Below are 22,488 nucleotides of genomic sequence, written 5' to 3'. Positions count from 1 at the left end.
CTGTTATCATTTGTTCTTCCCATTAGCAATACGTATAATTTTCCTGGCTGACAGCCACAATGAAACTGTTTCTCCTTTTATGGATATAGATATAATAGAATAACAAAGCACTGTTTCATATCCATCATATGGAGAGATAGATGTCGCATTCCAATTGCCATGTGTCCCGACTGATTTGAAATCCATAACAGTAAAATAAATATGCAACTCAAACAGCCACTCAACCGTCGAACTAAGAAAGTTGTGGAAAGATTCTTCAAGCTTGAAAAGCAAAAATAGGCCGGGCACAGTGGCTCATGCCTGTAATCCTAGCACTTTGCGGGACCGAGGTGGGTGGATCACTTGAGGTCAGGAGTTGGAGACCAGCCTGGCCAACATAGGCTGGTCCCATCTTTACTAAAAACACAAAAAAGAAAAATTAGCCAGGCGTGATAGCATGTGCCTGTAATCCCAGCTACTCGGGAAGCTGAGGCAGGAGAATCACTTGAACCCAGGAAGTGGAAGTTGCAGTGAGCTGAGATCGCGCCATTGCACTCCAGTGTGGGCCACAAGAGTGTAACTTCATATCAAAAAGAAAAAAAGCAAAAATAGGCATTGTCTCTTCCTTTAAGCAGTAAAAATAAGCAACCTTCAAGAGATCACTGGGCTAAGATGTTACCTAAAATTGGTAACAAATTTACCAATTACAGTAACGTCTCCCAGGTTCCATTTGGTACATATGGAGTACTTACTAAGTGCCAAGGACAGGCACAAGAGTTGAAGTATAATGATTAATTAATTCTCAGTTCTTCAGGGGAGAGAGAGGCACATGGTGACCTCTCCAGGAAGGTTTCCTAGGATTACTTAAATTTAATTCTCTACCTCCTCCCTGCCCACCTCCATTCTGTGCTGGCTTCCCCACCAGCACCCTCAGTGACAGAGGAGGACCTCAGCCCCATCACTTTCCTTGACTTCTCTTCACCCAGGGCGAAGAGTGAACTTTAGCCCCTTTTTAAAAACAAGCAGTGAAATGACCAAAGAGAGGCCACCAATGGAAGAAAAGAAAGGACTAGATAATTAGCACTGGAGTGATTTCAAGTTGATGAAAATCCAGTTACAGTGATCCAAAAAGTAACAGATGCCACACTGTCATTTAATTTTTAAAGCCGCATCGTGCAGCTTTTTAAAAAAAGTAAACTCATCTCTTTGTATTATAAATACGTGTTAATGGTTGAATAAACATGGGATTCAGACAACAGCTGAAGCCAGTAGGCTCTCAATAGCAAGTGTTGAATGAACCCAGCTGAATTATAAATGACATTCCCGGGAAAGAGTGCCTGCAATTTTTTCTATGACTGTAAGGAATCTACATGCAGGTAAATGTAAATTCATGGGCTTCCAAGCCCCTTTTCCTATGTTACTTACCAAAAATTAGCCGGATGTGGTAGGTAGCACGCGCCTGTAATTCCTGGAATGCCTGTAAACAGGCACCAGTTAGTTCCTTTGGGATAGACAGAACTGAGCAGAATAACATTTATTTTAAAAATGTGATCCAGGTCAGCCTGTCCTTTGTACATTGTAGGCTCGTATTGGTGGCAGTGCAACCTCACCTCCTCCCGTGACATTTAGCAAATACACAACATTCACTGCTTGACAGCTACGGTATTAAGGTGACACTCGTATGATTACCAAACATTTGTTTAAAAAACAGATCTGTAAGAATGTATGTCAGTGAATAGATAGCACTTGATTCAACTTGAGGCCTAGGAACCGATCTTACTAGTGCAAAGCCATGAGCTGTAAGTCACTTGGTACCATAATTAGTGACGGGGGAATTCTCGGCTGGGGAAAATGGAGAGCGACAACACCTGTGTCACGAAGGCCTCGCTACAGAAGTCCTGAACAGAGCTAAGTGGCGATGAGATGCTTGGCTGGAAAACCATCTCTTCCATCCTGCCGCCGTTCTGCTGTGCTGGGAAGCCAGAGAACCCCAGGTGCCAGGGCTGCCTGCCGCTCCCCGGAGGAAGCGCTGGCTGCTGCCTGTATGTCACATGGAAAAGTCAGTCATAATCAGCACATTCAGCCAAACCACCAAACGTCCCTTCTGTCCCCATGGTGCCCATAACAGGAGCCCGGCTACCTGAACCTCCTGACAGTGAGGAAAGACTGACTATAGACGCCAGGCACTGAAGGTCATGGCGTGTGAAATGTGGCCACGAGGAAGGAAGAGGGACTTGACATTTGTAATGTACTTAGCGCAGCAGTCTCAAAGCTAAAAGGATTTTAATTTTATAGAGGATGGGAAGACTCCCATATTGTAAAAGGTTGGATCGCTAGCAGCATGATTTAGTCAAAGGACACCAGTTGAGATCCTTGAGTAGGCGAAATTACAGCAGGGAAGGTGCTCCCACCCCCCCCCCCACCCAGGGCTTGCAGTGGGCATGTTCTCCTGAGGGTCTCCTCTCCTAGTCCTTTCAAAGCAGGACCCTACCTTTTTGTTTTCCTGATTAATCATTAAGCCTTTATTGGTCTTCATTTAGAATTTCTCCCATTATGAAATCCCTGTCTCAAGGCCAGGTGCTTCTTTTGTTCCAACCAAAACAGAGAGTGAGAGTAAGCATGAGTGAGAGAGAGAGAAAGAAATGGAGAGTAGGATTTGCCAAGGTGGGGTGCGGGGAGGACAAGGACATTCAGATCTCCTGGACTGAAATCTCAGCTGTCCGATCATTTTTAGGGTTTTGTAAGATTATTTTAAATGTCACGCAGAGAAAAACAACCATCAGATTGATAATTTCCCATTTCAACAGAAAGTTACTTTGGATTCAGTGACCCAAACCTGCCCCACTTAGCCTGAGCATCCCGCAGAGCAGACCCTGCCTCCTGTGCCCGACTGAGAGGGAAGCAGTCGCCTGCAGGAGCCTGTGGCCTGGAAGACACAGTGAATGACCACTTGTGCCTGGGAGAAGCCAGGTTCCAGGGACTCGGGGACTCCAGCCAACATCAAAGTTGTGGAAATAAAAGCTGTTTTGAATCCTTGCTACCCAGATGCAATCTACCTGCGTCTGTGGGGAAGGGCCTGGAAAGCCGGTGCCAGCATCCTGGAGCGGCGGACTCTGAAGTCCCCTCATCCGTAGTCATCACTGACTCTGTGTATTGAAAATAATTACTTAACTTCTTATGCATTCTCCTCAAAGCTTGGGACATATTAACACCTCTGGGGCTTGTCAGATGACAAGCTGACATATCGGATAGCAGATGATGAATTCATTTGGTATGCAGTTGCCTATTCGTCTGATTTGGATTTCAACTTCCCGAAGAAAACCATCCAATTTCTGCCGCGCCGAGGAACTTGTTGTTCAAACACATTGAGCTCTCATCCCTGCCAGTTTTCACAAAACAGGCTGGTTCTACTGAGGGCGGCATTTCACAGAGGTAGGAATTACAGAAAGGAGTCTGCCAGGCTCTCTGTGGGAGACCATTCAGCTCTATCCCAGTCACAAAGGAGAACAAAAAGCAAGGTTGCTTTCATATTCCTGTGCCAGAAGAAATATGGGGGTAGCTCAAACCCTGATGTTGCTGAGAACCAAGGCCGTGTGTTTCTAGGTGGGGGTGGCGGGAGGGGGAAGAGAAGAAAAGAAAACATTTCTATTTGGATCAAGTGCTCAGAATGCTTTTGTTGGAGAGAGCTCTCATAATGAAGATGCATGCGGCTAAGCTCTGGCTTTCAGATCACTCACGCCCCGTTTCTGAAAGAGCCCAAGATTCACAGTTAGTTACATTTATGGTGTTTAATTAAACTTTGATTAGGTTTGCTCGTGTATCATCATAAAATACCATCACCGTGGAAAACAATGGGAGGAATTTTATTACACAAATGGAAGACAAAAACTCTAGGTTTTCCAAGTTAAAAAAAAATAGAAGATTAGATGGAAAATCTGTTTGAACACTGAGATAAGATCTCATTTTAGTACCTTTGCTGTATTATATTCTATAACGGTCACAACGGTGGCAGCAATTTTACTTTTCCTACTGACTTGTATATTGCTGCCAGAAGGGATGCCTTTGTGAAAGCATGCGTTGGTGGCAAGGCTGGACACTGGGTGACATCCCACTGGCCCCACTGGCTTTATAATGATCTGCTCTGGAAGTACGGTACCAGAAATCACCCGAAAGGAGAAAATGGGCCAATCATCAGGCAATCTTCAGTGACTCATTACAGTGAGCCCTCCATTCTATGCAAAGATGAGAGTTCTAACAAATGTGTTCGTAAGTGGCCTCCAGATGGTACCTATGCTATTAGCATCTCAGGTTACTGCTCTGATTATAGCTGCTCTGATACAGTCAGAAAATTAGGTGTGTTACTTACCCACATGCGCTATTGTGCGAGTCTGTGACTCAGCCTCCATATCAGGATTTTAAAATATGCTCCTATGCTGCAGATGAAAACAATAGTGATTAAGGAGCTTATATTAGGAATTATGAGCCCCTGCCATCCATAAGGGTAACTTAGAAGGCTGGTGGAAACTAAGAAGCCATAGCTTATTACCAAGATAGTCCTTTAATGAAAACGAAATGCATTTGAAGTAGTGATGTGTAAGTGACAAAACAGGGCAAGAAAAAAAAAATGACCTAACTTATATACTAGAGTATAGAACAGATAATGATGTGGAGAATTTCAGGTTGCCATGGAGACACTCTCTGGCTCACTGGACGCAATGCTGCACCCCGTCGGAAGGCACCACTCTTCTAAGCTCAAAATGAATTCAATGCCATTCATCCAAGGGAGACCTGCTTACCTTCTACCGTGTGCCAAAAACTACAGGGTGGGGAAGATCAAAGAGGTCTACAGCATGGTCCTTACTACAAATGAACCAGCAACCAGGTTGCACACATGCCCAGTAGAGCTTAGAAGATAATGAAATACCAAGTGTAGTAAACAAGAAGTGCTGTGTGAGGTCAGGAAGGACAAAGGTGAACATGGACCAAGGTTATTCGGAATGCCTTACAGCGGGGGAAGTTGAGGGGCAGGCAACATTTGGCTCCTGGAAGACACTCAGTGAATGAAGAGAGAGGAGAGTGTTCCAGGTGGGGGAAGTGATGAGCAGAGCTCCTCGGACCAGGAGGCCATGTTATCAAGACAATGAGGAGCCACCTCTGACTTTGGTCAAGGGCCTTCTTGAATGAGTGACATAGTTAAGTGGGTTAGGCAAGATTTTTGGGGATCTGAACTGAGATTTGATCTCATAGACCCTGAAGACTGATTTTAGGTCTGTGAGCAGGATGGCAAGGCGATGAAAGCCATGGAATCCCAGCACTTTGGGAGGCTGAGGCAGGTGGATCACTTGAGCTCGGGAGTTCAAGACCAGCCTTTACAACATGGCGAAACCCCATCCCTACTAAAAATACAAAAAGTTAGCCAGGCATCGCAGCACACGCCTGTAGTCGCAGCTAGCTGGGAGGCTGTGGTGGGAGGGTCGCTTAACCCCAGGGGGCCGATGCTGCAGTATCGGTGATCGTACCACTGCCCTCCGGCCTAGACGACAGAGTGAGAACCTTTCTCAAACAACAACAATAACAACAACAATAACATCAATTGCCAGAGTTAGAACCAAAGACCAGACAATATGTGGACATTCTGACAATATGTGTCAATTTGTGGACAAAGAAGGAAAACTCACCAAGGCAACAACAAAGCCATTCATATGGAGAAAGCATGAATGTCCAGGAGCTGGAAGGGAGAAAATGGAGTGGTAGGAGCAGGGCCTTCCTAGGAAGGAGACCTCAGGCCTCACCCTCAGTGAAAGACCCAGCACAGTGAATGAACGGTTCCAGCCCTCAGTGGGGGGCGTGGGGTGGGGTGAGGAGCCATCTGGACCCCAAAACCATGCTGTGATTCTGGTTTGTTTGATTAAAAGGCAATGTCATTGTCACAGAAAAGCATTGTCACACATTGCGTTTCTAAGCATTTTGACCTCTCTGGATACACAAACGCTCTGACTACCTAATATTACAATAAGGTAAAAGATCCCATTAGGATCTGAAATAAGGCAGTTCAGAATAAGCCTGCAATAATAAGCTAAACAGTCCATGATGAATATCACTACTTCCGCCGTATCTCCCATTCAGAGAGTCCTGGCTTATATTTGATATTCGTGAATAGGTCAGGTTTATTGATTATATAAAGTTCATGCTGCTGGTGCCTAAAGGAGGTCATTTTTTTAATCTATCGGGCTAAACACTTAAAGGCACTGTCCAATGAGTACCTTAGCGTCACTGGACCTCATTACACACACTCAAATCAGTCTCTGGATGAGTTACCTTCATCTCCCGGCAGAGTCACCGCTGGCCAGGGTTATTGCTTCAATAATCCACATGTCTGCTGTTAATGTTTACCAGCTAGCTAATCAGAACTCTAGAGAATACATGGCATGTTTGCATTGTTACAAGGTAGACATCATTTGACAATTAACTTCATTACAACTGGAATGTAATCATCCAACACTATCTCTTTTTTTCACTGTGAGGCTTTAAGATAATTCAATATATATACATAAAACTCTGGGTACTAGATATGCATATAAATGCACTTATTTTCATAAGGATACATAAATATACTCACCCATATATATCCGTACAATTATTATGAGGTATATGTACAATCTTTACATTAAAAGGGGATTGTTTTATGTAAATATTGCATAAAATAAGATTTCTCACTTGTTTTTTTCGCCATACAATAAAAAATATATTCACAAATTAGGCACTAGGGGGTCATGTTAAAGCCACTGTAAATAGCGACTACTGGCATATGTTGAGTGTGTTTCGAATTGCTAACTTAAGAGAAAGTTTATTGTGGTATTTGACATATAGGCAGTAATTTGGAAAGGCAGAAAACACACTTAATTCTGCATTAAGCAGAGTTTTTAAATTGCGCCTTAAGTTTGAGTGAAAGGAAGGAATATTTTAAAAAGATCTTGCACTTAAGCCATAATGACGTTTAATATCATTCCCTCCTTGTAGGCCTCGCAGTGCCGATTATTTTATGCAAGAAGCTAAACGAATGAAGCATAAAGCAGATGCAATGGTGAGACCCTTTTCTTTCCAGATACGTTCTTCCAAATTACGTGTGTACTTCAGCTTCATCACTGGGACAATATAGCTAGGGTAATTATAAAATCTATTACAAGGATGGCTGGGTCTGTTAAATGGAGAAATGTTTATATAATCAAGTGTTCATAGCCCAATAAATTATGACTTCAACCAATAATGCCTGACTGGGAAAAAGCCCCGGATAAATGAATATTTCAATTTAGTCCTAAGGTTTGAATAGTAACTAGAGCCAGTGGAGGCAGTGGGTGGTAGTATTTTTTTTTTTTTCCTTCAAAAAGTGAAATCTAGATTTGCATTTTTCTCTTGTTAGCCTGACAAACCCTTGGCTCAGTCCCAGGATCAAATCTCTTTTCAAAAACACTTGTGTTCTTCACATGTATCTGCCAAAAATAAATGCTTTCTCTGAAACCGTACAACACGGGAACTGTTATCTGCGCATAAGACTCTAAAGTCACCATGATTTGATGTTTTCAAAGAATAACTTTTCTTGCTTGGATAATCTCCTGTTTTGGAAAGCTTGAAGCTCCCAGGCAAGAGATAGAAAACTTTTGTTTTGTTTTCTAAAAGAGATAATATGGTTGTTCCATCTTTTTTTTTTTTTTTAGACAGAGTCTCACTCTGTCGCCCAGGCTGGAGTACAGTGGCTGGATCTCAGCTCACTGCAAGCCCTGCCTCCCAGGTTCACGCCATTCTCCTGCCTCAGCCTACCGAGTAGCTGGGACTACAGGCGCCCGCCACCACGCCCGGCTAATTTTTTGTATTTTTTAGTATTGACGGGGTTTCACTGTGTTAGCCAGGATGGTCTCGATCTCCTGACCTCGTGATCCACCCGTCTCGGCCTCCCAAAGTGCTGGGATTACAGGCTTGAGCCACCGCTCCCGGCCGGTTTTTCCATCTTAAATGAATGAAGTCCAGAGGGGCTGCTTCCCACGTAGTAACTTGAGTTTTAGTCTCCTCCAGTGTTCATAACTGAGATTGAGGCAGGTGCTGGACATGAAGAAGGCATTTCCAGTGACCTTCAGACTACTGAAGATGTTTAAACGGTTACAGTACCCCTCTTCCAGTGCTACCGACGTCACCTATTAAACCCTTATTTACGTGAAGACCCCTGCCTAGGCACACTGGGATACAGGAGGAATAACCCCTACATATCAGAACACAGAGAAGGGCAGCGGAAGGTACAGCTCTTGTCCACACAGTCCGAGTCTGATGGACAGTTCTGGTCATCTGGAGAAGCTGATGTATGGCCACTCTTGGAGAAGAGCATCAGATTTTTAAGGAGAAAGAGATTTTCTGCGTGAATCCAGCATCTCAAGTTTACAGCATTATTCATTCACTGTCCTCTTGCCCAACCCTATCTTTCCTGTTGACGATTTCCCAAGAGGAGACACTGCTCCAGCCAGGCTGGTCCCCTACTGACCTCTAAGCACGCCTGGCTCCTGCCAGCCAGCGGGCGTTTGCAGGGATTCACTGTCACACACTCTCATGGGCATACTCACACCCTCAGTGTCCTCCCCAAATCTAACCAAACCCTACCATTCCTTCCTGGCATCATGTTCAGTCTCCTCCCTGTGGCCTTCCCAGCCTCTCCACAGCCCTGTCACTAGCTCCCTTCCCTCCATCTCATTTGCACTGGATGCCTCGTTTTGCATTTTGTTGGGTAATCACAGACTGCCTTGCACTTTGAGCTATCTTGTAGGTGTACATTTTCTCTCTCCAAGTATATTATATGTTACTGGAAAGAGCTTTGGCTTGTGGAGTGCACATACCACAGAATTCGGTGCTTTAGGAAATATTAATACTAAACGAAATGACTTCCTCTGAAAGTGTTACCAAGAAATATTGCATTACAGGCCAGACACGGTGGCTCACACCTGTAATCCCAGCACTTTGGGAGGCTGAGGCAGGCAGATCATTTGAAGTCAGGAGTTCGAGACCAGCCTGGCCAACATGGTGAAACCCTGTCTCTACTAAAAATACAAAAAATAAAAAATAAAAAAAATTAGCCAGATGTGGTGGTGCACACCTGTAATCCCAGCTACTTGGGAGGCTGAGACGAAGACTCGCTTGAACCCAGGAGGCAGAGGTTGCAGTGAGCCAAGATCATGCCACCATGCTTCAGCCTGGGTGACACAGTAAGACCCTGTCTCCAAAAAAAAAAAAAGAAAGAAAGAAAAAGAAATGTTGCATTATAACCTACACTAGCTTTATAAGCTGTTTACAAATTTGATTTGCTGGTAAGAGGAGGTTTTGCTCTGCATTTCTGTTTTTGAAGCTATCGTTACTAATGAAGTTTTTTGGTTTTTTTTTTTTTTGCATTTTTAGTGGCAAGACTTGGAATAGTATTTGAGTATTGTGTCATTCGGTTTTAATTGATGAATGAATCATTTGAAAATTGTGGAGATTTTGCAATCCAGAGTTAGACTATGTAATTACCTACAAAGAGTAGTAAGGTATGGAGCCAGGAACTTGATGTGTAAGTTTAGATTTATGAGATCTTAAGAATATAAAGCTGCTTTGTGGCTGCCCTTGCTGATGTGGGGAAAGAATAACACAAATTTAGACAGCTACAGATAATTCCATAGAAATTTGTTTTGGTTTGCTTTTAAGAGACAGGGTCTTGCTCTGGTGTCCAGGCTGGAGCACAGTGGGGTGATCATAGCTCACTGTAACCTCAAACTTCCAGGCTCAAGTGATGCTCCTGCCTCACCTTCCCAAAACACTGGGATTACAGGCATGAGCCACCATGCCCAACCAAAAATCATTTTTATTAATAATTTTCAACTTTTTGTCCCATTTTAGCAAAGCTGAAATAGCTCCTTGAGGTTTGTCTCCTCTCCTTTCCCCTACTCACTCTCACTCTTAAGTGAAGTTCTAAATATTAACAACAACAACAACAAACAAACAATTGAGGCCAGGCATGGTGACTTACGCCTGTAATTCCAGCTACTTGGGAGGCTGAGGCAAGAGAATCGCTTGAACCTAGGAGGCAGAGGTTGCAGTGAACCCAGATGGCACCACTGCACTCCAGCCTGGGCTACAGAGGGAGACTCTATGTAAAAAAGAAAAAAAAAAATTGAGAAGAGGAAGGCATGGAGATGTGAGTGTCACAAGTAATGTAAAAGATAATAACCAAGGTCTGGAACCATCCAAGTTGGGGATGTACCAAAAGAAGTATGAAAACTCTTATATGGGACCAGACCTATGAACTTTGATGCATATTTAGCATAGCATGGAGGAATAAGGAATGAAGTCTCCAAACCATTAGGGGTTAGAAAGAGGGAAACAGAAATCAGAGCAGCCATGCAGTTCTGAGCTCTGTTGATTGGCATCTGTCACATGGGTTTGATACAATTCTGTACGTAACTGTTTGCTCACTTACTCCAAGCCAGTAGCAGTTTGAGAAAATAACTAGAAAAAGAAGTATTCTATTTCTTTCTTCTCTCAGCTTCATTCACAGGATTTTAGAAGTCAGAGTTGGGTTTCTCAAAGTGTATAAACTACATGACAATGCCATTTTTTAAAAAACTGTTGTTTAGGAAAACACTGTATTAACTCTGTTGATTAGGTGGAAAAGTTTGGAAAGGCTTTGAACTATGCTGAAGCGGCGTTGTCGTTTATTGAGTGTGGAAATGCAATGGAACAAGGCCCCATGGAATCCAAATCTCCTTATACGATGTATTCAGAAACAGTAGAGCTCATCAGGTAAGCACTGTGTTTTCTTGCTGGATGAGGGGAGGAGGTGAGGAGTGTGTGGAAATACTATGGAAACAGAAAAGAATGTCAGCCTGGCCGGGCGCAGTGGCTCACACCTGTAATCCCAGCACTTTGGGAGGCCGAGGCGGGCGGATCACAAGGTCAGGACATTGAGACCATCCTGGCTAACACAGTGAAACCCCGTCTCTATAAAAATACAAAAAATTAACTGGGCGTGGTGGCGGGCGCCTGTAGTCCCAGCTACTCGGGAGGGTGAAGCAGGAGAATGGCGTGAACCCGGGAGGTGGAGCTTGCAGTGAGTCGAGATTGTGCCACCACACTCCAGCCTGGGTGACAGAGCGAGACTCCATCACAAAAAAGAAAAAAAAAAAAACAGCATGAATTACATCCGCACATTGCCCACCCTGCTGACCCTCCTCTCCCCTACTGAGACACTGAAGGGCCTGGAGCACTGGCAGGGGGTTCTCACCATCAAATATGACCCAGCCCAGGATGTACACTTTGTCCCTACAGACAGGAGAATTCCCTTCTCCACCAGGGAACTCCAGATGGCCAAGCGGGCGTGGGTCATTGGAGCACTGTTACCACAAGAGCCCAGCCTGGTGACCCCCTCTTCCCACCCTCCCGCTCTCCGCAGGCAGCACTATCAGGGATGAGCAGAAGCCCTGGTGGCACCAGATCAACCTCACAGACTAAAATAGTATCAGAAAGGCCCTGAAAATTAAATTATAATTGGAACCACGGCCCCCAAAGTAGGCTAGAGGCTTCCTGCTAGACCTAAACAGGGCAGCTGGATTTAAAATAGGACTCAGAGTCTCCTAACCTAATGGTCAAAATGTCCAGGATACCACAGGAGCTCCCTCATCATACCAAGAACCAGGACAGTCACCACTGGCATGAAAAAAGATGATCAGAAGACCTCAATGCAAAGATGAATCGGTTGCTGGAATTATCTGACAAGGATTTTTAAAGCAGCCATCGTAAAAATGCTTCAATAAATAATCACAGTTATCACTCGACAAACAAAAAATAGAAAATCTTTTCAAAGAAATGGAAGTTACTTTAAAAAGAACCAAATGGAAATTGTGAAGCTGTAGAATTGGATAATATAAACCCCAAAAATGGACCCAGTAGTAGAGTGGAGATGACAGGAGAGAGTCAATGAACTTGAGGACAAAAAAATATAATTTACGCAATCTGAGCAGTAAAGAAGAAATAGACTGAAAAAGCTAAATGAATACAGCCTCAAGCACAATAAGAAAAGATCCAACATTTGTGTCATGGAAGTCTCAGAGGAGAGGAATAGAGAGTGGGACTGAGAGAGTATTTAAAGAAATAATGGCTGAAACTTGCCAAATTTGTCAAAAGACATAAACCTACAGATTTAAGAAGCAGAGAAAAACCCAAATAAGATAAACCCAAAGAAATGCATGCAAAAACACACCATAATTACATTTCCAAAAACTGAAGACCAAATATCCTGAAAGCAGCCAGGGAGAAATGAGAATTATCTGTAGGGGAGAATCAATTCAAATGACAACAGGCTTCTCTGAAACTATGCAGGCTGGGAGGGACTGGCGTGGCAGTTTCCAAGGGTTGAAAGAAGGAACTATCAAGCCATGAATTCTAGAGTCAGTGAAACTGTTCTTCAAGAATGAAGGGAAATAAGATATCCTCAGATTTAGGAAAAGTACAAGTATTTGTCTCTAAAAGACCCACCCTTAAAGACTGACTAAAGGAAGTTTCTCAAACAGAAAGAAAATGGCAAAAGAAGGAATATGGGAGCATTGGGAAAGAAAGAAGAACAGACATATAGATATATACAATAAACTACTCTCCTTATGAGTTTATAAAGCAGGTTTGAGGATTGAAACAAAAATTATACCAGCAGGCCAGGCACAGTGGCTCACATCTGTAATCATAGCACTTTGGGAGGCCAAGGTGGGAGGATAGCTTGAGGCCAGGAGTTTGAAATCAGCCCTGACAACATAGTAAGACCCCACTGCTACAAAACAAAAAAATAAAAACTAAAAAATTATACCACCATCTGATACAATGCTATTTTTAAGTGGGGAAGGTAAAGGTATCTAAATTGAAGTAAGACTTCCATACTTCCAAAGTGATAAAATGTTGATACCAATAAATTACATGTATATTGTAAAACCCAGAGCAACCACTGTAAAAATTATGCAAAGAGATTACACTCAAACATGCTACAAGTCTGCATGTTGTGGAGATAGTGCGATGGTAACAGTATGTTTATTGAGTAATTTACAAGCTGGTCTGCTATCCCAAGAGCTTCACAAACACTATCTTAGTTAATTTTTACAACAATGTTATGTGATTGGCAGTATTAGTCTTATTTTATAGGTAAGTAAATGGAGGCTTAAATATGTTCATACATTTGTCTAAGCTCTTACAACTTATAAGTCGCTGAGCTGAGATTTGAACCTAGGACAATCTGATCATTACATCTATTGCCTCAGCGCTCTCAAAGAGTCTACATATGTAATTTGGTATGTTGTTGGGAGAAAGCAATGGCCACAGTCCCCTTGGTTCAGAAAAATAAATGGAATTAAGTGCAGCCCATAATAGCCACTAGTTTCTCTTCGCACCTGTCTGTAGAAGCAAATAGAGATTTAAAATGTACTCAGGACACTTACATAGCTGTCAGAAGTTACCTAACAAAGAAAGAGGGGTAAATCTAAGCATTCCTCTGCATACCCAGGGTGGAAATTCTTCCGGAGGTAAGCACAGAAGGATGGAACTTCACCTCCATCTGTCAGACACTCAGCCATAAATCAAAATTTGGAAAAACGGACATGTTACCATATACATGAATAGTTCTTGAACTGGTATCGCTCCCGACAATCTGTAGCATTCGAACTTGTATTGTTAAAGAGCAGAAAGTAGCTGTTCTAGTCATCACGGTACTGTAACACTTGGGAAAATGGAGCAGCACCAGCTAGCTTTTAAGAAAGAATAATCAGCAAGTACTATGCAAAGCGAAGGATCAGGCAGGAAGAACTCCCATCATAGAAGTTCTGTTAATAAGAAAGCTTGTTTGACAATTTCTTGGCTTTTTATATTTTTTATTCTATTCCTCCTCCTCCTCCCTTTTTCTAAGGTATGCTATGAGACTAAAAACCCACTCAGGCCCCAACGCCACACCAGAAGACAAACAACTGGCTGCATTATGGTGAGTGCCCCTCTCCGCTTAGAATAGCAGCCCCAGCCTCACATGCCGTCACTGGCAAACCAGGTGCTGAAATGCATAGTGTTTGCCCAATGTCTTCTAACACACAAAGCCCCAGAGCAGTTCTAATGACCTGGGAAAGTCCAGACCATTTTTTTGCTGCCGTACTATACATGATCTGAATTCACAGTGATTGAAAATCGACAGGCCTCCCAAAGTGCTGGGATGACAGGCACGAGCCACCGTGCCCGGCCTAATTTTTGTATTTTTAGTAGAGACGGGGTTTCACCATGTTGGTCAGGCTGGTCTTGAACTCCTGACCTCAGGTGATCTGCCCGCCTCGGCCTCCCAGAGTGCTGAGATTACAGGCGTGAGCCATCGCGCCCGGCGCAGCCACTTACTTTGAAAATGATGCCACAGAAAAAAGGGAACGATGGGGTCACCTATAGTTCCTTTACCTGTCAGCCCTTCCTTACTCATCAGTAGGTGGAAGGCAGAGAATGTTGATAGAATACATGTCTATCAAGCAGTGAAATAAAGACAGTTAAAAATAATAACAACAGCAACAGACACAAAAAAGGTCTCAGATTGTTACCTGTCCCGGGTTTAGTTTGCTAGGAGGAGATGGTGCCATTGTACCCAGAATGTTCACATTCTGGATGTCGAGCATGAGATGCGAGTTAGCAAATAACTGAGTGAAGAGCTGCAAGGAAGAGAGGACACGTCTCAGAAATGCCTTTTGTGCCCCTTTCAAACTTTAAGTCCCATCTTGGAATAATACACTAAATGACAATAATATTATGATATAAGATAGAATACTGATGGAAGTAAACAGAATAGTATAGGAAACAATAAAATGATGGCACCCATTGCCAGCGTAGTGTTTTTATTTATAAAGTACATTCATGTTTGTGACTTTAGTAGAGCTGGTTATGGTTCAGTAAAGTCAGGTGGCAGCGCGGTCCTTTCCGCAGAGCGGGGCTGGCCGGGGAAGCAGTGAAGGCTGCGTGCTAGAGCTACCTCTCGCCTCTCGTGGAGAGACAGTGCCCTCTCGTGGTGGAAGAGGGAAGCGGCCAGCCCCTGTGACCCAACAGAGTGATTCCGTCATGCTGTGAAATTACCTAGTGGTAAATGCATTTATGGAAAACCTTCTTGGAATGTTGAATTCTGTTTTTGGACAAAAGGCGTTCACTCACAGACATTATATGCAGATAGAGAAAGATTTCCTATATAGAAACAAGGTTTAGTTATTGAGTGCCTTAGAACAAACAACAAAAATGTTTAAGTCTTGTTTGCACAGGATGCACTCATTCGCTTCTGGGCCTGTTTCTCTTTTTGCCTGCAGTTACCGATGCCTGGCTCTCCTGTACTGGCGGATGTTTCGACTCAAAAGGGACCACGCTGTAAAGTATTCAAAAGCACTAATTGACTATTTCAAGGTACTGTCTAGTGAACGAGCAGAGTTGTTCCTTAAATTCAGTTGTCTCCATGTCAAGGTCATTTGTGGAGCACCTGGTAGAACCCATTGCTTTGGGGCTAATGCAGGTCACCTCTGGTCCCCAAGCTAACCCAACTGATGCCACCCTTGTGGCTTTCTGGACTCAGAATGGGCCTTTGAGAGGCCATCTAATGTATCTCCCTGCCTTGTCCAAGTATTTTTATTTTTATTTTTTTATTTTGTATTTTTGGAGATGGAGTTTCACTCTTCGTCACCCAGGCTGGAGTGCAAGGGCGTGATCTCGGCTCACTGCAACCTCCGCCTCCTGGGTTCAAGTGATTCTCCTGCCTCAGCCTCCAAAGTAGCTGGGATTACAGGCACACACCACCACACCTGGCTAATTTTGTATTTTTACTAGAGTCAGGATTTCACCATGTTGGTCAGGCTGGTATCGAACTCCTGACCTTAGGTGATGTACCCGCCTCGGCCTCCCGAAGTGCTGGGAATGCAGGTGTGAGCCACCATGCCCAGCCTTGTCCAAGTATTTTTATGACTTCAAGAGAAAGAAGATCCAGTTACTCTTTCCAGTGTCCTAGGAAATTCATCTTTATAGCTAACATAAATTCCTTGTGCTCACTTAGAGCTTCTTTTCCTTAGAAGTAACCCCTTAGAGCCATTCCCTCTTAGCTAGTCTCTGGTAGCTAATTTAATTTTTAATAGAGGCATTATTTAAAATGGTAAGAGATGGCTTGTTGAAAGCTGTAGATAGCAATGTGTAGCTATAGGGATAAAATCGCAAACCATGCCACCTTTTATTTTTCTCAGGGAATGAAATTATTTTCACTGGGAGAATAAATTTTTTAAAGCCTTCTCTGATGTACTGTTGTGAGGTTGACCTTACATTAATAATTCATTTGAGATTTCTGGGCCTCTTCCCTGTTTGTCTATAGAAACTAGCAATTATGCCATCTCTATCTCCAACAGCCCTTTGTCAGATACACAACCATCATCTGAGATCTGTTCATGCCCAGCCTCCTCTAGAGGTGATCTCTAATGGTCAGGCTGTGCTGGGGGTTCCTGGGGCGTGTTCAGCACACTGCCTTCTAATTGTCCATGTAGAGTAACCAGGTGCTAGGCCGTGGACATCTCTTCCTCGGCCCACTGACCCTGTGGTGTCGTCAGGACAAGCACCAGCACTGAGCCTTCCCTTTCCTTCAGGTGCCTAACGTCAACATCAATAGTGCTCAGAAATCCAGACCGTAAGAGCTAATACTAAAGAGAATTATTACAGTCAAGGAAAATGCTTGAATACAGAAGAAAGTTGAATTCCCTAAGCAGCCAGGAGCTACAACAAACTTTTAAGGAATACAAGTTCTTAATATTTTCTGCAGCCCACGAATACATACAGAATGTGTAGAAAACACACCGGGCCTGGTGGCAGGCGCCTGTAATCCCAGCTACTCGGGAGGCTGAGGCACGAGAATTACTTGAACCCGGGAGGCGGAGGTTGCAGTGAGCCAAGATTGCACCGCTGCACTCCAGCCTGGGCGACAGAGTGAGACTTTGTCTCAAAAAAAAAAAAAAAAAAAAATCAGAGTTTCTCTTCTGGGAGTTAATGTCATTTACCCTTCATCAAAAGCTATTTTTAAAATTTTTTTAATTAACCAACAACAAATTGCATGTGCTTATGATGTATAATGTGATGTTTTGATATATTTATACATCGTGGAATGATTAAACCAAGCTAATTAACATATCCATCACCTCACATACTGTTTTTGTGATGGGAACGTTTAAAATCGGTTCTTTTAGAGATTTTCAAGTATACTATACATTATTATTAATTGTAGTCACCATGCCTTACAGTAGATCTCCAGAACTTATTCCTGATAACTGAAACTTGGATAGAGTTTCAAGGGCTTTGTTTTGTGTGTGTGTGTGTGTTTCTTTGAGTCCTGTTCTGTTGCCCAGGCTGGAGTGCAGTCGTACGGTCGTACAGTCGCACCGTCATACAGTCACACCGTCGTACAGTCGTACAGTCGCACGGTCGTACAGTCATACCATCCTACAGTCGTACCGTCCTACAGTCGTACTGTTGTACAGTCACACGGTCGTACAGTCGCACGGTTGTACAGTCGTACTGTCGTGCAGTCGTACCGTCGTGCAGTCGTACAGTCAGAGCTCACTGCAGCTGTGAATTCCTGAGCTCAAGCAGTCCTCCCACCTCAGCCTCCCAAGTCACTGAGACCACAGATACACGCCTCCACACCCAGCTCTTTTTTTCATTTTCTGTAGACATAGAATCTCCTCATGTTGTCCAGGCTCTTCTCGAGTTCCTGTCCTCCAGCCAGCCTACCGCCTCAGCCTCCCAAAGTGCTAGGATTACCAGTGTGAGCCACACACCCAGCCTTAAGGGCTATTTAAATGCTACTTTGAGTTCAGAGACCATGGGATCTTTAGGTACCCAAGACAATGTGGCTATATGTGTTTTATCAGGACAGAGCTAGCTCTCAAAAAAAGAACTTTGTTCCTGCCAGTATTTCTTGGGCATGGGACTTAGTGGTAGAGGAAGAGAACTCAAGACTTCTTTTTTTTTTTTTTTTTTTTTTTTTTTTTGAGACGGAATCTCACTCTGTCACCCAGGCTGGAGTGCAGTGGCACAATCTTGGCTCACCCTAACCTCCACCTCCCAGGTTCAAGCGATTCTGTCTCAGCCCCCCCAAGTAGTTGGGATTACAGGCATGTGCCACCACACCCAGCTAATTTTTTGTATTTTTAGTAGAGATAGAGTTTCACCATGTCGTCCAGGCTGGTCTCAAACTCCTGACCTCAGGTGATCCACCCAACTCAGCCTCACAAAGTGCTGGGATTACAAGCGTGAGCCACCACCTTCTTCCTCCATTCAGTAGCCTTTATTGGACTGTTTCTGCCACCCCCAAGCCTGTCTCCCCTTCTGCCCTTAGTGTTCTTATATCCAGAACATCCATTCTATAGATCACGTTCTCAGAACCACAGGATGAAATGGAAACAAAGCGATCAGTCCAGTAGCACCAGCTTGAGAAGGGGTCAGTAACATTCCGTCAGGAAAGGGAGGATAAGCTCCCCTCTTCTGGAAGGTTTCCTAATTCTCCTCATGAAAATAATTGTATTTCCTGAGACAGGTAGAAGTGGCATGGTTTGCAATGCTGTCCTTACATGTACATCTTGCCATCGTAGCACCTCAGAGTTCTGACAGACCATTTCTTGCCGTTTTAATAACACCCACGCTAAAACCAGAAAAATCAGTCGCCACTCCATAAAGTCCTTTCTTACCAAAAGAAACGTGTTGTCTCTGGAGAAGCAGGCTGAGGCTGTTTTCTTGTCTCTGGAAAGGAAAAACTCCCATCAGCATCACAAAGACCACTTTCTTCTTTAAGAGTCCTACGAAGGCACGATTGGGTTCTGACAGGAAATCTAACTGTGCATTGAGCAGCTTCCCTAAGTAGAGGCCAAACTTTTAAATATCGATGCAAGCCGCTGGCTTGTGCAACAGAACTTCCTAAACCGGAATATTCAGATAAACCAGAATGTCTGAACATCCTGTCAGTTATGGAAATATATTTTAATCAATTCTTTTAGGAATATGCAATAGCAACTTCCTTCAAGAAGAAATACTTTTAAACTTTCTAAGTTAAAACAATGTAATCTGATGTCATATATTTTCAGGCACTAAGTAAATGTGTGTCGACTGTTTCTGCAAATATGTCCTACTTTTAAATATAAAGTATATAAGGGGGGATATGAGGGAGTTCCTGCTCTTTTTTCCTTTTAAGAAAAATTAATTTACAATGAAAAAATAAGGCTGCTTCAAGATTTAACAGACCCTTGGGATTATGACTTAATGTGGTACCTAAAATTTGTACATAAAAACCCAGGCTGTGGGTAAAGCCCTTCACTTACCTCACTGGGGGCTGATGCAGGCACCTTGTTCATGCAAAATAACTTCTAAATCGGAATATTCAGATGAACTAGAACTTCGGAGTATCCTGTCTGCTAGGGAAATACATTTAAGTATATTCTCTTAGGAGTATTCCAGAGCAAGTTCCTTTAAGGGAAATATTGTTAAGCTTCGGAAGTCCAGCAGCTTCCCTGACTCTCTTCCAGAAAGGGAACAGAGAACTGTGATGGAGACTTCCCAGGTCCAGTTTCTCTGAAGGGGCCTTTCTCCTGCAGTGTCTGCCTTTGCTTCTCTCTGCGGTCACCTGAAGACACATTCATGTCACCTGTTTCACCTCACTCAGATGGCACTCACTGTCACTGTTGTTATTTTCTTGCAGAACTCATCTAAAGCCGCCCAAGCCCCATCCCCGTGGGGGGCCAGTGGAAAGTAAGTTCACTTTTCCAAAGTCAATGCTGTAAGCCAGACAATGCATGGTGCTGGGCCACTGCGCTTTGCTTTCCGTTCCCCAAGGGGCTGCCCTGCCTCGCTTGCTCCCGACCTCGCCACTCTGGTTTTTCTACCTCTCCCCTTCCAGGAGCACTGGAACCCCATCCCCCATGTCTCCCAACCCCTCTCCCGCCAGCTCAGTGGGGTCTCAGGGCAGCCTCTCCAACGCCAGCGCCCTGTCCCCGTCGACCATCGTCAGCATCCCACAGCGCATCCACCAGATGGCGGCCAACCACGTCAGCATCACCAACAGCATCCTGCACAGCTACGACTACTGGGAGATGGCCGACAACCTGGCCAAGGAAAACCGAGGTGAGCGCGCCCCACAGGGAACCAGGAGCCCACCTGATCAGGGCAGCGGTGGGCGAGTATCAATGGCCTCTCGAAGGAGAAGTAGGAGGAGTTGTCGCCAGTGGTGGGAGACCCTTCCTGCCCTCTCCCTGACCGCAGGGGCTCCGATGCCTTGGTCTCCCTCTATCCTTAGTGGAAGATGGTGTGAGACAGACCCAGGTGCAGGTATAAATACACACACCTACACTTTTCCCTTTAGCCAGCGGGCTTCTCGAAGGGAAGAACTATGTTGTATTCAAGTTTGTGTTCCTAAGACCTAGCCCAGTGCCTAGAACACAGGTGGAGCTCTGAATCACTGAATAAATGAATGAATGAATGAATGAATGAATGAATGAATGAGAATGTTACTAACTCTGAGTGCCGGCTGCTTACAGTTGAAAAGAGTGTTTTATGTGTAAGCTGTATTTCTTTTTGAATAACATTTGTTTTTACTAATTATAAAAGTAATATAAAGCAGGGCACGGTGGCTCACACCTGTAATCCCAACACTTTGGGAGGCCGAGGCGGGCAGATCACCTGAGGTCAGGAGTCCAAGAGCAGCCTGGCCAACATGGCAAAACCCCGTCTCTACTAAAGATACACAAAATTAGCCAGGCATGGTGGTGCACGCCTATAATCCCAGCTACTCGGGAGGCTGAGGCAGGAGAATCATTTGAAACCGGGAAGCAGGAGAAAGACTTGCTGGAGGCAGAGGTTGCAGTGAGCCAAGATCCTGCCATTGCACTGCAGCCTGAGAAACAGAGGGAGACTCTGTCTCAAAAAAAAAAAAAAAAAAAAGGCCAGGCACGGTAGCTCATGCCTGTAATCCCAGCTCTTTGGGAAGCCAAGGTAGGTGGATCACGAGGTCAGGAGATCGAGACCATCCTGGCTAACATGGTGAAACCCCGTCTCTACTAAAAAAATACAAAAAATTAGCCAGGCGTGGTGGTGGGTGCCTGTAGTCCCCGCTACTCGAGAGGCTGAGGCAGGAGAATGGCGTGAACCCGGGAGGCAGAGCTTGCAGTGAGCTGAGATAGCGCCACTGCACTCCAGCCTGGGCGACTGAGCAAGACTCCCATCTCAAAAAAAAAAAAAAAAAAAGTAATGCATACTTACCCTGGCTACTTTTGTAAAGCACAGAAAACTTCAGAGAAAAAAACTTTTAAATCTTCAATAACCTTTTTTTTTTTTTTTTTTTTTTTTTTGAGATGGAATCTCACTGTGTTGCTCAGGCTGGAGTGCAGTGGCGTGATCTCGGCTCACTGCAACCTCGACCTCCTGGGTTCAAGCAATTCTTCTGCCTCAGCCTCCTGAGTAGCTGGGATACTCATACAGTTGTATATCCTTTCTTCATTTGACATTATATCAGGCATTTTCTCATGTCACTAACTAGTTCAAAAACACCCTCTATGGTGGTTCTATGATAATATCCTGATATTATCCTGATATGATATATTATGATAATTATATAGTCACAAAGTATCCTGATTTCTCAAACCATTCCCCTGTTGTTAGACATTTACGTTCCTTCCAGTTTTTTTCCACTGTGACGAATAATGTTGGGATAAATATCCCTACCTAAGTAATTGTTCATATTTCTGGTTATTTTCTTTTTCTTTTTTTTTTTTTTTTTTTTTTTTTTTTGATTTGAGACAGAATCTTGCTCTGTTGCCAGGCTGGAGTGCAGTGGCGTGATCTCGGCTCATGGCAATCTCTGCCTCCCGGGTTCAAGCGAGTCTCCTGCCTCAGCCTCCCAAGTAGCTGGGACTATAGGCGTGTGCCACCGCGTCCAGCTATTTTTTTTTGTATTTTTAGTAGAGGCGGAGTTTCACCATGTTGACCAGGATGATCTCGATCTCTTGCCCTTGTGATCCGCCTGCCTCGGCCTCCCAAATTACTGGGATTACAGGCATGAGCCACCACGCCTGGCCATATTTCTGATCATTTTCTTAGGAGGGAGTTGTGGAATAAAATTTGGGGGTCGACAGGTATACATTCTCTTTAAGATATATATTGTTCTCTATATTGACATATGCTGTTAACTCTTCTCCTGAAAGATTATACTAATTTATTATTGTCCCTGCAGCAGCAGGTAAGAGTGCAAATCTGAGTTCACTTTCAGCTCATGATATGCAAATCATGTTCCCGTGATAGCATGGAGGCATGATCGCTCCAAAGTCAAGAGCAAGATGTTCGGGATGAGATAAGGAATGTGTGGCAGAGTGCATGAGATTGTAAATAAAACCATATAGTACATAACATGTAGCCCAGAGAGAGTCCAGTGAGAATGCC

At 43.9% G+C, this 22,488-nt stretch overlaps 1 protein-coding gene across 3 annotated transcripts in view; it reads left to right on the top strand.

Moving 5' to 3' along the window:
- The window catches only part of AFF3 (ALF transcription elongation factor 3), a 620,869-nt gene that overhangs the window by 586,903 nt on the left and 11,478 nt on the right, over window positions 1-22,488 (top strand). For 2 of the 3 annotated variants that reach the window (XM_008008177.3, XM_038004211.2), the window contains 6 exons: window positions 7,000-7,063; window positions 10,658-10,794; window positions 13,934-14,005; window positions 15,348-15,441; window positions 19,757-19,806; window positions 19,955-20,178. In XM_008008177.3, coding sequence (XP_008006368.2) covers window positions 7,000-7,063; window positions 10,658-10,794; window positions 13,934-14,005; window positions 15,348-15,441; window positions 19,757-19,806; window positions 19,955-20,178 — 641 coding nt within the window. The remainder of the gene's footprint in view (window positions 1-6,999; window positions 7,064-10,657; window positions 10,795-13,933; window positions 14,006-15,347; window positions 15,442-19,756; window positions 19,807-19,954; window positions 20,179-22,488) is intronic. The other variant, XM_038004212.2, reaches the window with a different exon arrangement.

Source organism: Chlorocebus sabaeus, chromosome 14 (assembly GCF_047675955.1).
Source record: "Chlorocebus sabaeus isolate Y175 chromosome 14, mChlSab1.0.hap1, whole genome shotgun sequence".
Taxonomy (NCBI): Eukaryota; Metazoa; Chordata; class Mammalia; order Primates; family Cercopithecidae; genus Chlorocebus; species Chlorocebus sabaeus.
Note: the sequence above shows the minus strand (reverse complement) of the source record. Positions and strands in the feature narration are given on the sequence as shown.